The sequence below is a fragment of the Schistocerca piceifrons genome, chromosome 1 (assembly GCF_021461385.2).
Source record: "Schistocerca piceifrons isolate TAMUIC-IGC-003096 chromosome 1, iqSchPice1.1, whole genome shotgun sequence".
Classification (NCBI taxonomy): domain Eukaryota; kingdom Metazoa; phylum Arthropoda; class Insecta; order Orthoptera; family Acrididae; genus Schistocerca; species Schistocerca piceifrons.
The window spans coordinates 189133507-189145725 of NC_060138.1; the positions used below are offsets into that span (position 1 = coordinate 189133507).

Genomic DNA, 12219 nt, shown 5'->3' on the forward strand with positions numbered 1-12219 from the left:
AGACCCGGTATAAGAGACAAATAATTTATTCTATTGATGTTACACAGTTGCTGTTGCTCTACAGATATAGTTCCTCCTTCCTCTAAACTAATATGCCCAATAACGATGGCCTTGATGCTATTTAATTCTATCTTTCTCAATGGCCAACTAACTCCAAACCTAAAACATCCTTCCTGGCCACCGTAACAACCTACAATTACCTCTCCAGTGAAGGCAGTGGGCACCTGGATGGTAACATCCTATATCAGTCTATTCCTGGGTCATATACAGGGTGTATACGACACGGGACAACCGGGAGATCCGGGAAAAACCTGGGAATTTTTTCATCCGGGAGAAAACCGGGAAAAACCCGGGAATTTTTTTAGAATTCCAGGATTTTTTTGTTTTGGTTTTCAATTAAATTTTTGTCATTTTGACTGGTAAGAAATTATATTCAAACAAAGGATATTACTGTATCCCGCTACTGCAGAATAATACTGCAGCAATAAAACATGAACGAGAGAAAAAAAACTAAAATAAAACTTAAGTTGCGAAGGAAATGTGCCATATACAACAACAAAACACAGGGCTCATACAAGCATCTGCCAGCAGCAAAATGTGTCAGAGGCTTTAGGAAGACTATGCAGTGCTTCATAACAACAAATTGCCTCCGATGAGCGTGACGTCGCAACTGTTTACATTACATTCGTATGAGCAGTTGCGTGCGGGCCCATGCGCATGCGCAGTTGCGTCGTGTGTGTGTGTGTGTGTGTGTGTGTGTGTGTGTGTGTGTGTGTGTGTGAGCGAGCTATATAAGCAGTAGTAGCAAGATGGTATTAGGAAAAAATTTTACTGTAGCACGCAAGCTGCCATATTCACTAGGAGCGAATCGGGGTATCTGCCCCGGGTGGCACTTTCAGTTAAGCATTAATCGCCTTGCAGAACAATGAAGTTATTTTTGTCTGTTTGCTAAAGAAAAGTGGTTTTTATTAATCTTTTCTGCTGAGGCATTCAATTTATTTGTAACGAAATGCCTAATTCCACACTATTGGCTAGTTTCAACTGTTCTCTGCATTTCAAAAGAGCATGTTTTCGTCTTCTTGCAAGTATGGCATTATGCATAATAAAGAACCAAAAATGAAATAATACAGTACTGGTATTCCAAGAAAATTTACAACCGAATCAGGATGTACGAATGTGCACTTTAAACCGAATTATGCACGTTATTATAGTTCACAAAATTTCGATGCTCTTAGAATATCCTTTGATGTCTTGTTTCTTTTATGACGTAACGTAAGATCTTTTAATGTTTTACACGTACGAGCATACGGGCTTCTTGCGTCATCGTAGCTGTGCAAGCGGTGTGACGCCTGTAATTGGCGCTCTCTGGCAACTGCTGAAACGAACCTCTTTCTAACAGGTCGCTGGAAAATATTGCGAATGATTGACTGAAAAGTGTTACCTTCAAAGTAAATTTCCTTTTACCCAAGATGAACTATGTGCGATGAATTTTTGACTCTGATTTAAGAATCAACTCTTTGAGGATGACCATTTAGAAAAATTTCGAGCCCATAAGATCATACATTTATGTCGTTATTAAAAATTTTACTGGCACATTTGTGTGATGTATCTTAAAGTGTAACACGTGCAAAGAAGATCAACGTTATACATGAAAGTTAAGCTTCTCTTGCAGCATATTAATCGTTGATACCAGTTTTGTATGTGAAAGCTTTGCTTTTCTTGTAGCAACACTATGTATATTAATTTAAACCATTAACTTTTCCCGTTTGTGTGTACGCGCTACTTAACAATGATAATGCTATTGGCTGACGACATGACATGTCCTTTGCTTTGAATATCCACTGTATCGGCTGGCGAGATCACGTGACATGAACTACGACTGGCTTACAAAAGTTCATTGCAATCTCTATAAATTGATAAGTTTTACAGTTCCGAGGTAAAGTATACTGTTACTTAACACGGAAAAGTGTATTTTCACCCGGGAGAAAGTGTATTTTTAACCAAGAACTCCGGGGAATTTTTTTTCCTTGTCCATGTATACACCCTGCATATAGGAGAATCCTTCCTAAACACCCAGAATCCCAAACTGAACTGAAGGTGAAGCACCTACATGGCACTGTCCTGAGCTACCCAAGTCATGGGCCACAGAGGAATCCTTCCTAACCACCAAAAATCTCGCTGTCACCTCTTTCAGATTTGTTGATGGCGCATTGATGACAGAGTGTGAGGATTCACTATTCAAATTCCTCTAGAATTTCGTCTTCTTTCTCATTCATTTCACCAAGTCGTCCTCATCCCTTCCTCAGTGTCATCCTCCACCTTAATGCTGATTATGTCACTTCATCCATCCACATCGAACCCTACTAACCACCAGTGATTCCTCCACTTAGAAAATTGCCACCCACTCCACACCAAGAAGTACCGTCCATACAATTTAGCCACCTGTGGGCATCATATCTGTAGTTACAAGCGGTCTCTCTGCAAATATGCTGGACAGTAAGTTTGAAATAGTTGCGCAGCAGTTATTTTCACCAGTATTAACAGCAATATCTTTCACATATTGTCTTTAAACTTTCACACAGCACAGAACATAAGTTGTTTGTTGAGGCCTAAATCTGTTATAGTTCAAGTAAGATAATGCAACTCATTAGTTTACTACTAACAAATAGTTAAATAATGATTGATAAAGATGTCTGTGAACTTTTGCTATGGCTTAGTAGTTGACTGTAAAATGGGATGGGACCTTGGAACTATTGTCTCATAACAAAATTCCAAATTACGCTATCAATAATAAACAATAACAACATCATACACAAAAGGAAATACCCACACAAAATCACAGTTTACAAATCTGTTACACCAATGTTACTATTGTAGGGCATCAAACTGTTGTGGCCTGACTTTCTGTGATCACTGTTCTCTAGTAAATTATATATTCCAGGAAACATTTTTAAGTATCTTTTGAAGTTTCACTTCAGACTGAAATATTAATTGAATATGTTTTTACTGTGGATAGAACTCGAAAATTTTAAGTACCACATGGCACTCAAAATGCTATTTGTAAAATCAAATCCTATTAGGAAATGGGAAAACTTCAGAAAAGTTGGGGACTCCTCCCCAACTTTCCTATTGTATGCGACTGAACTTTTTTATAGGCATGAACCAATTAATTATCACAGTCCAGTACATAAAATGACATACTTTCAGATACAAAATATTTTCAGATTACTTCGTTTTACAGAGTGAGTAAAAATATGCGCATGCATTTCAAGTCAAAGAAGATACATAATACAGATATTTAAGTATGGATAATTTATGTAAATGTTACATGTTGTGTGTTATTCAATCTGTACATTGTGCAGATAGTAAAGAAAACCAGAGAGAGATTTGGAAAGGGAATTAAAGTTAAGGGAGGAAAAATAAAATTTTCGACATTTGCTGATGATATCACAGTTCTGTTAGATGATAAATAACTTCAAAGGTTAGTTTCATGGAATAGATAATGTCTTGAAAATGATTCATAAGATGAACATAAAAAAGTAAAACAAGAGTATTGAAGGGTAGACAAATTAAATTGGGCAGTCTGAGGAATTGGATAAGGCAATGACATACCAAAAGGAGTAGATGAGATCAGTACTGGGCAAGAAAATAACTTATGATTTCTGAAATAGAGAAGATACAAAATGTAAACTGCTTATGTGGTGAGTAGCAATCTAGCCTTTTTGTATGTCTTATGTTAGGACATCTTTTCTGAAATTATTTGATTGTAGTGTAGTCTTGTACGGAAGTGACAAGTGGGCAATAATCAGTTAATATGAGAAGAGAATTGAAGCTTTTGAAATATGGTGCTACAGAAGAATGCTGAAAACTAGAAGGATAGATCTAATTACTGAGGAAATAGTGAATTGAATTTGGAGGACAGAAATTTATTTCATAACATGACCAAAAGAAGATATCAGTCAAAGGGGTATATTCTAAGACCTCAAGAAATTGTGGAAGTGGGGGTGGGGGAGGAGGGGGGGGGGCAGAACCTTAGGTGTATAACAGATTCTGTTACCTTGCTTCACGGAATCCATGTAGATGCTATAGAAATATATCTTCGCAGGGTAAGATATCTTGTCACATACAGTTTTTTTCATTTTCATCTTTTGAGATAAGAAAAAGGCTGTTCTGGTATCTTACTGATTTGTATACTGTTGTCAGTTTACTTAAAGCTGAATAAATTTTAGTAATTTCATAAATTTTCATTCCAGAGGAAGGAACTAACAAACTGAATCCAAACAGATACGATGTTAATTCATTGCGCCAAGAAATCCTGCACTGCTTTGAGAAAGGCAACAGGCTCAGGTATGTGAAATAAGGCCACACCATTTTGCTGCAGCGTTTCTTCATTTATGATGATTCTTTTTCAGTTCAGTAACATTACATCCAACCAATCAAGTAACAGTCCTTATGTATTAGAATTTTCTGTTTTCTATTTATTTTCAACAAACTGATTTACTAATGACTAACATGCTTAAATAGTAGGATGAAATGGGTGATAACGTACAAAATGAGACATAATTTGTGAGGCAACCAAAAAGAGTGACCTGTGTTAGTGAACTTTTGAAATAATATATTACCAAGAGTGAGGCTATAGTAAGTTTTATCATAGATGTGAAGGTTAAAATAATGCACATTTATTGATTAAAGTTATTCATTTCTTGATGAGGAGATGAAAATAATCCTTTGCCACCTGTGGAGTGTGAGTTCCCATGTTTGCCAGAGGCAGGTGCAGCTCGTGGTTTCCATACTGAGGAAGACATGGGTGTGTACTGATTCGAACTAACTTAGACCTTGGTAGAGAGTACTCTGTTACTGCAACCAAGATTTCAGGGTGGGTGGGGGTGGGGGCCAATATCAGACTCTAGCCACAACTTTACAGACTGTATCTCCTTTCAGTTTCATAATCAACCACTAAATATCAACAAAAACTAAATCCACAGTAATATCTATTGGTAGTACATTTATCTAAGTCACATTTCCCGATGCTTCTGGAGAGAGGTATTTAATGGAGTGTGCTTTTCCTTTGATGCGTGCATAATGTTTTTTGTGTTTTCAGATACGGACTTGAGACCTTCAATGTTTTCTGTACATTCATATGCAGTATTTGAGTTAGAGATGAAACAGTGATGTTGCCGTAACATCATGAGTGTTGTGCTGTGATTGGCTGACAGAAGCAATCTGAGCAGCCACAAAGTTGATTTGTTTCCAAAGCTAGCATACTGTATTCATTGTTCTTCATATTTATACTTGGGTTTTACAAAATGATATAGTTTAAACAAAAAATGGCATTTTCAATGTGGTTTGTTGTGCCAAAGTGTTGGGAAATGGGACATCAGTGGATACAAATGTTACCATCCATTTTTAAATACTTAATTTAATAGGCTAGATCTGTACTTACAACAAATTAATTTCTTCTTATCACCTATCAAGGTATGTTTTGCTTACTTTTAATCATTTGTTTATAGATGAAATTAGCTCTTCTCCCCTTCTGTGCTGTAGAATGGTCTATGACAATTTCATTAAAATTAGAATGATTTGGTAGATCATTTTCCAGTTTTTTGCTAACAAACTGTACACTGAATTCATGTTCTGGTGTTGTCAGACTTGTGGTTTGCTGCAGCTGTTCGCAAGAATATAAAACTCACCAGAACTTGAGACACAATATACACACGAAAAGCAACTTGCTAATAGCAGTAACTGGACATTTTTTTGCATGCAAATTTCCTCTATTGATTTCTGAAAGTCCCAGTAGGTGGTGATACCTAATGTTAGCATATTTTAATATTCCCTAGTGAGACATTTACAAACTTTGTTCCTACAGTGAATGTAACTGCCAGTAACTTAAACATAAAACTGTCTATAACAGTATTAAAACTTGAATACTAAATGTTGATTAATGACACATCAATGCATAATGCAGACAGGGGTTCAATGCCAAAGTTCAGCCACTGTTTTCATTCCATTCTTTATGCAAGCAGTGGGAAATGAAAATTGTGTGGAAGTTGATAGGACACATTTAGGCTCCACTAGATGAGCCTTGCGGAGGCTCATAAGAGCAGAAGCCACACCCAAGTCTCTAGTATATAGAACTAATGGGCATTTCAGGGTACAGCTTAAAGGGTAGCTCCTACCTGGTTGAAAAACATCAGTTGATACCAACAGTTCCAAAAAATGTGGACTCTAATTATTTATATGGAAAACATTTGAAATGCATCTAATAATTTAAATTCTGTAATACATTGTTGAGAAATATACTTGAGTGTGACTCCACCACAGAGCCTGAAATTACAAGCCACACATGGACAGAAGGTTCATTGAATCATTTAGAGACTAGTTTTCAACCATTCCACTCCTGAACAGCACATGGGACTACACCTAAATCTTCACATGCGAAAGCTGACATTTCTGATTTTATTATGATGGTCATTGCTCCCTATATAGATGGGTTTCAACAAAATGGTTTGGCAGTCTGAGGAGATAGTTGATGATGGAAATTTCTTAAAAAGATCTCATCTCAACAAAAAATGTTTGTTTTAATGATTGCCACCCCAACTTGATTATCATATCCATGACATTTTCTTCCCTATTTCATGGTAATGGGAATCAAGCTGACTTTATTTTAACATTTTGAGTGTTTTTCATAAAGGTGAAAAACCCATAGCATGCAGCAGTGCTCCAGAGGAGAATGGGCAGTCATAGTGAAGGCAGTCTCTTCAATAGTTACGTTGCATCTTCTAAGTGGTCTGCCAGTAAAACAGTGTCTTCAGTATGCCTTTCCCCCACAACATACTTCATGATGGTTCCATTTTAAGTTGTTGTTAATTTTAATGTCAAGGTGTTATTAATGAATTTTTAAATGTTGTGTGCTTTATCATGTAACCCAAATTTAATGAAATTGCCACTTTTTGCTCCATACAGATCATTATGAAATACACTTTGCTCTCCTGTTGACTTCACTAGAAAGTAAATGACAGCATCATGTGCAAACATTGTAAGAAGTCTGGTGAGCTTGTCTCATAAATCAATCATATATGTGTGGTTGTAATTAAACTTCTGCTACTTGAGAAGGCTCCCACGCAAAACAAGTGATCGTAGGATAATGAAACTTTATGGAAACATTTGTAAAGACATGCAGAAGAGAAATAATGAATAAATGATTGAAAAAAACTCATTTCAATTTCCACACAAGAGGGTAAGATTTCGTAATTGCACACCATTTCATCCACAATAGTCTGAAGTCACACCAGAGATAACATTTCAAAATTGTTCACAGCATCTTTCAAACGGTGGACCAGGGAATGTTCAGCTTTCATGACATAGCTTGTGCACTGCTAGAAGATCGCATGTTGTGTGCATCATTCTCAGCCATGGCCACAGTTCGGCCTCTCCCAGGAGCAAGCCCCAAATTGTGAATTAATTCCAACATGAGATTTGTGTACTTCAACCCCGGGATGGAAAGAGGACATTCTTCAATTCCTTTAATGCATTGATACTTGTGAAGAGAATCAGCTCTATTGCTGCTATTTTGATAAAACAGCTCTACAGGTAAAGCCCTGCTCACTTTTTCCAGACTCATGTTGACAATCTGGAGTTGAAACCACAGTGATGCTTGTGTTTCAACCATATGTCGCGCTGCGCCAGCACCGGTGCCTAAAAGCAAATCATGACACTACCTTTTCTAACAGTGCGTATCCTACAGTGCACACTCTGAACATCATTCCTATAAAGTTGTGTACCTGTATGGTAAATAGTCTTCTGTCTACATTGGCTCAAATAGTGAAAGAATAAGAACAGCAGAGGGGCCTGTTACACTTACTTGGGTAACCCCAGATATCACTTCACAGTACTAGACAGAAAGTCATCTAGTGAAACTGTGACTTTTGAAAGGAAATTGTGACTACATTCACACAGTCAAGCATTACTCAAAAAACATGCAGTTTCATTATAAGCTGCTTGGGAGAAACAGAGTCAAAAGCCTTCTTGAAATCTAGAAATACGAATCAACTTGAGGCCCCCTGTTGATAGCAATCATTACTACTTGTAAATAAAGAGCCAGTTGTTTCACAAGATCAATATTTTCTGAATCTGTGTTTGTTATGCATCAGTAGACAGTATTCTTCAAGATATGTTGGAACACAGTATATGTTCAAAAATCATGATACAAATTGACTTCAATAATATAGGTCTGTAACACAGTGGATTTCTTGTATTTTCTTTCTAGCATATTGTTGTGACCCGTGCAACTTCTCCATTTGTCAGTATTGATTCTTCATGTAGCAAGCAGTCCTATACGACTGCCAAAAATTGAGTAGTTTATTAGCTTACACCAAAAGGAACCTAACTGGTATACAATCTGGACCAAAAAACATGTCTTCATTATGTTACTTAACTTGACTGCTACATCGTTACCTGCTTTCAAATTACTCATGTTGTCAGCTATTTCCAATTAGAACTCTATCTTATCTGGTAAAGGACTTCCAGTAGATTGTGTTTGATAACACCGCCTTAGTGCCACTGTCATCAGTAACATTTCCATCCCTATTCAGCAATGAGAGATTTGATTGTGTCTTGCTAATAGTGTACTTTACATATGACAAGAAGGTCTTTGGATTTCTTGCTAGATTTAAAGACCGAGTTATGTTGTGGAAACTGCTAAAAGCATTTTGCACTGGAATCTGCACCAAGTTTTGAACATCTGAGAAGAGTTGTGTACCTTGGTGAGATCTGAGACCTGTTCTGTCTCTTAATAATTTATCTGTGGTGAGGCACTGTTGCCATCAGTGCTATTTGTTTGAATCTAAACCACATTTGGTTGGCACTTATACAGTTAACATGGAAAGAATGGAGACTGTCTCCTAGAAGGGATTAAGAGAATGTTTACTTGCATTTTAAACAATCATATTGCATTTATTTTTGGTGGTGACTATTATGGTATTCAGTCTCAATGTGATGACATTGCTGTCTCTAATTCCTGTACCAGTTATGATGCTGACTATTTGCTCAGGATTGTTTGCCACTAACGCCATGTAGCAAGGACTTCGAGCTCACAAGACCACCAGTTAATAAATAGGTGAAGGGAAATAAACGTTAAATAGATTAAAATGTAAAATACTATTTTCTGCAGCCTGTAAATACTTTCTCAAAAGACATTTTGTTTAAACACCATGTAGCTGGTTGTACATCTTCTTTGTAATCATATAATTGTCTTAATTAAATTATGAGGCTCACCCTTAGTAAGACTAATACAGAAACTAAACTAATTACACTATAGAATATTGCTACAAATATATGAATCAAACTTGGATCTATTAAGAGTATTTTCAGCTGAAGAGTAAATTAGAAACAATTGAAGATTAAAGATCTGAGAGCTCTGAAAATATAAAGAACAAGAAATTAAGTTCCTATCATTTCTACACTGGTAACTTGTATTTGATAAGATCCATCAGGTGTTTCAAAAAACTAATCTGAAGATAGGTTTTCACATAGCATGCCAACACTTTCCTTTCTAGTGTTTGTTAAATATGAGTGCTAAAAATTTATTCTACCCCTAAGATTAGAACTAGATACCTTCAGGTCAAACACAGTCACAGTATTATGTGTTAGTGACCTAACTTCGGGGATGGGTTTTAATGAACCAAATGTTTGAAGTATAATATTCATGTGGTGAATCATGTGATGACTGTTTTGTATCAGAATGCAAATATTCATCTTGTGATAATATAGAATGAGTGTTTTTAATAAACTAAATTATTTTAAAAGGGGTTTCATGCTGACGTGATCCATAGCCAGCATTAAATTCAGTACCATTTACGAAGTATTATAATACATTAAAGTAATTCAATCAGTTACATTCAATAGACTGTCATACAAGATTACTGTGTTAATTAATAATGGTTTATTGTATGATTTCATAGCCAGAATCAAGCACGCAGGATCTTCTGCCAGTACTTGCAATGTATATTACGTCGCCTTGCCAACAAAGAAGGTTTTGATACAGATGATGATAACAACAGTGAGCTTATATTGCGATTCTTACAAAGGGCATCAAGTAATCTGCGTACACCATACTTTGTTCAGGTATTTGAGATAAATATTTGTCTTTCGTAATGTATCTTACTTTATTGCTTCATTCTGTGCTGCCTCAATATGAATTAAATAGTAACTAGGTTTTACAGGTAAGTCAGTGTTGCTGCCACCTGTGATAAAAACAGTATGGTGTTGTCTCCTGGGAAAGGAAAGAGAGAAATTATGTGTTACCTCTGTTCACATACATGTAGACACACACGTTGTTGTGATGTTTCGTGTCAAAGAAAATAACTTTTTGCATGTTATGTAAAATATATTCCTCTTTTTACCTGTGTGATGGTGTACTTTGAACAGTGATACTATGAAGTATTGCATTGTGAACATCTGCCATGGTTCTTAAAATTTAATTTCTGTGATCCAGTCATATTAGTAGTTGTTCAATTGTGCCCTAACAGGGCTACACACTTTGCATTTCATGGCAAAAGCAAATTCGATGTAAACGTCCACCACTCCCAAATTATTGTTTCATTGTAAATGTGAGGGGAAAAGTAAGTAATTTTTTCTTTTGTTTAGTTTTACATGTCATTTTACAAATTTGCAAACTGTTATTTCATAAATATGAACTGCAGTATGTGATGTTAGATATTTAATGTAAGAAACTGTTAGTTGATGCACTGAGAGCCAAAACATTATAATCACCTGCTTGATATCGTGTTTGTCTAAATTTTGAATGAATTACGCAGCGATCCTGGGTGGCATGGATTTGACAAGTTCTTGGTAGGTTCCTGGAGGTATGTAGCAGCAAGTTCCTTTGAACAGATCATGCAAGTCCCATAAATTACAGACTGGAGGTATGTGGATGTGGAGTCGTACCTGAAAGTGTCCCAGATATTTACAATCAGGCTCAGATCAGGTGAATTTGCTGGCCAAGACATCAACACAAGTTAACTATCATGCTCCTCAAATCATGGTAGCGTAAGTCTGGCCGTGTGGCATGCATAGTTACTCTGCACGAAGATGTTACCACCATCAGGTAATACAATGCACATGACTGGATGCATCTAGTCCACAATAATGTCCAGAGCTGTCATGGCACCTTGATTACTATCACGGGTACCAAGGAAGCCCAGGTGGATGTCCTCCATAGCATAAAACAGTCCCTTCCACCAGCCCCCACCTCCCCCCTTCCCCCCCTGCTTCCTCCCCCCCCCCCCCCCCCCCCCCCCTCCCACCAGCCAGTTTTCTTGATGCTGTGCATCTTTCAAGCAACCGTTTTACTAAAGGATGGCATATCCAGATATGAATATCGAGCAGATGTAACAAGGAAAGTTACGCATCCAACCAAGTTCTAAGTTTCACCAAGATTGATTATCCTGTGCCCACTGCCATCATAATTGATGGTGTCTTTGGGTCAACATGGGTACACAGAGGGTCGTCTTCCATGGAGGTGAATGTTCAACATTGTGTGCCCTAGAACCATTGTGCCTGCACCAGCAATGTAAAGAGTGATTATAATTAAACATTTGCTGCTTCAAAAGGCCGCTATGGAAAACAAGTGGCCATGGGACAGTGAACCTTTTTGCAAACATTTGTCAGAAAATACAGAAGACAAATAATAAATAAGCCATTGAAAGCAGCACATTTTAATTTCCATGTGATAGGGTAACATTTGTTAACTATGTACCAGGAAAGCGGAATGTGTTCCAAGACCAAGATAAAACTTTCAAACTGGTACAGAGCAGTAGTCATTAATTGTTTCTGTTCTAGCTTTGTTAGAAAAGAACCAGATTTTGTTTACTTACTAGCCAAAATCCAGATGTTCTCTAAGAAAGCTAGAATGGTACAGATGATTGAGTGCTGCTGTTTACCATTATGAAATACCATATTTATGTTCCAGTTTACAAATGTTGCTCAGTGTGACAACCATCTGCATCCACAACATGGAACTGCACTAGACAACATTTCACACTTGCTGGCAGCACTTTCTAAGCGGTGAGCCACGGGATGTTCAACTGTCATGACATAGCTCGTGCACTGCTTGAAGATCGCACATTGCATCCACCATTCTCAGCCATGACAACAGTTCACCCTCTCCCGGGAGTAATTTCCAAATCGCCAGTTAATCTGAACTTCCGAACTGTGTTCTTC

The 12219-nt window shown here is 37.1% G+C and overlaps 1 protein-coding gene across 1 annotated transcript in view; it reads left to right on the top strand.

Moving 5' to 3' along the window:
* The window catches only part of LOC124798795 (tubulin polyglutamylase TTLL5-like), a 68875-nt gene that overhangs the window by 24771 nt on the left and 31885 nt on the right, over nucleotides 1–12219 (top strand). Inside the window, exons 5-6 of the mRNA XM_047262358.1 lie at nucleotides 4254–4347; nucleotides 9960–10122. Of these exons, the coding sequence (XP_047118314.1) occupies nucleotides 4254–4347; nucleotides 9960–10122 (257 nt within the window). The remainder of the gene's footprint in view (nucleotides 1–4253; nucleotides 4348–9959; nucleotides 10123–12219) is intronic.